Genomic DNA, 517 nt, shown 5'->3' with positions numbered 1-517 from the left:
CCTCCTGAGATATTTGGGTGCCCCTTGAAGTACTTGGGTTCCTCACGAGATATTTGGGTGCCCCTTGAGAAACTTGGGTGCCCCTTGAGATACTTGGGTGCCTCCTGAGATATTTGGGTGCCCCTTGAGAAACTTGGGTGCCCCTTGAGATGTTTGGGTGCCCCTTGGGATACTTGCGTGCCTCCTGAGATATTTGGGTGCCCCTTGAGTTACTTGGATTCCTCCCCACAGCACCCAGCACCCACCTGGCTCCCACCCCACCCCACCCCATCCCACCCCCAACCCTCTGATGGGTCCCCACATCTCCCCAGGCTTGGCCTCCAACCATGTGGGTCCTCGCTGTCTACATCCTGACCTTCACCGTGGGCTTCCCGGCCAACGTCTTCACCTTCGTCACCCTCTTGGGCAAGGCCCGCCGGCACCTCTCCTCCTCCGACATCCTCCTCCTCAACCTGACGGCCGCCGACCTCCTCCTCCTCCTCTTCCTCCCCTTCAAGATGGTGGTAGCTGCACCCAG

At 60.0% G+C, this 517-nt stretch overlaps 1 protein-coding gene across 1 annotated transcript in view; it reads left to right on the top strand.

Moving 5' to 3' along the window:
- Positions 1–326: 326 nt before the first annotated feature.
- The window catches only part of LOC104127878, a gene marked incomplete at its 3' end in the record, with an annotated part of 1,474 nt that continues 1,283 nt past the window's right edge, over positions 327–517 (top strand). The window contains 2 exon segments of the mRNA XM_035896062.1: positions 327–514; positions 516–517. The exon segment at positions 516–517 is cut by the window's right edge and continues 1,283 nt beyond it. Coding sequence (XP_035751955.1) covers positions 327–514; positions 516–517 — 190 coding nt within the window.

Source organism: Egretta garzetta, unplaced genomic scaffold, assembly GCF_000687185.1.
Source record: "Egretta garzetta isolate BGI_Z169 unplaced genomic scaffold, ASM68718v1 scaffold2706, whole genome shotgun sequence".
NCBI lineage: Eukaryota > Metazoa > Chordata > Aves > Pelecaniformes > Ardeidae > Egretta > Egretta garzetta.
Note: the sequence above shows the minus strand (reverse complement) of the source record. Positions and strands in the feature narration are given on the sequence as shown.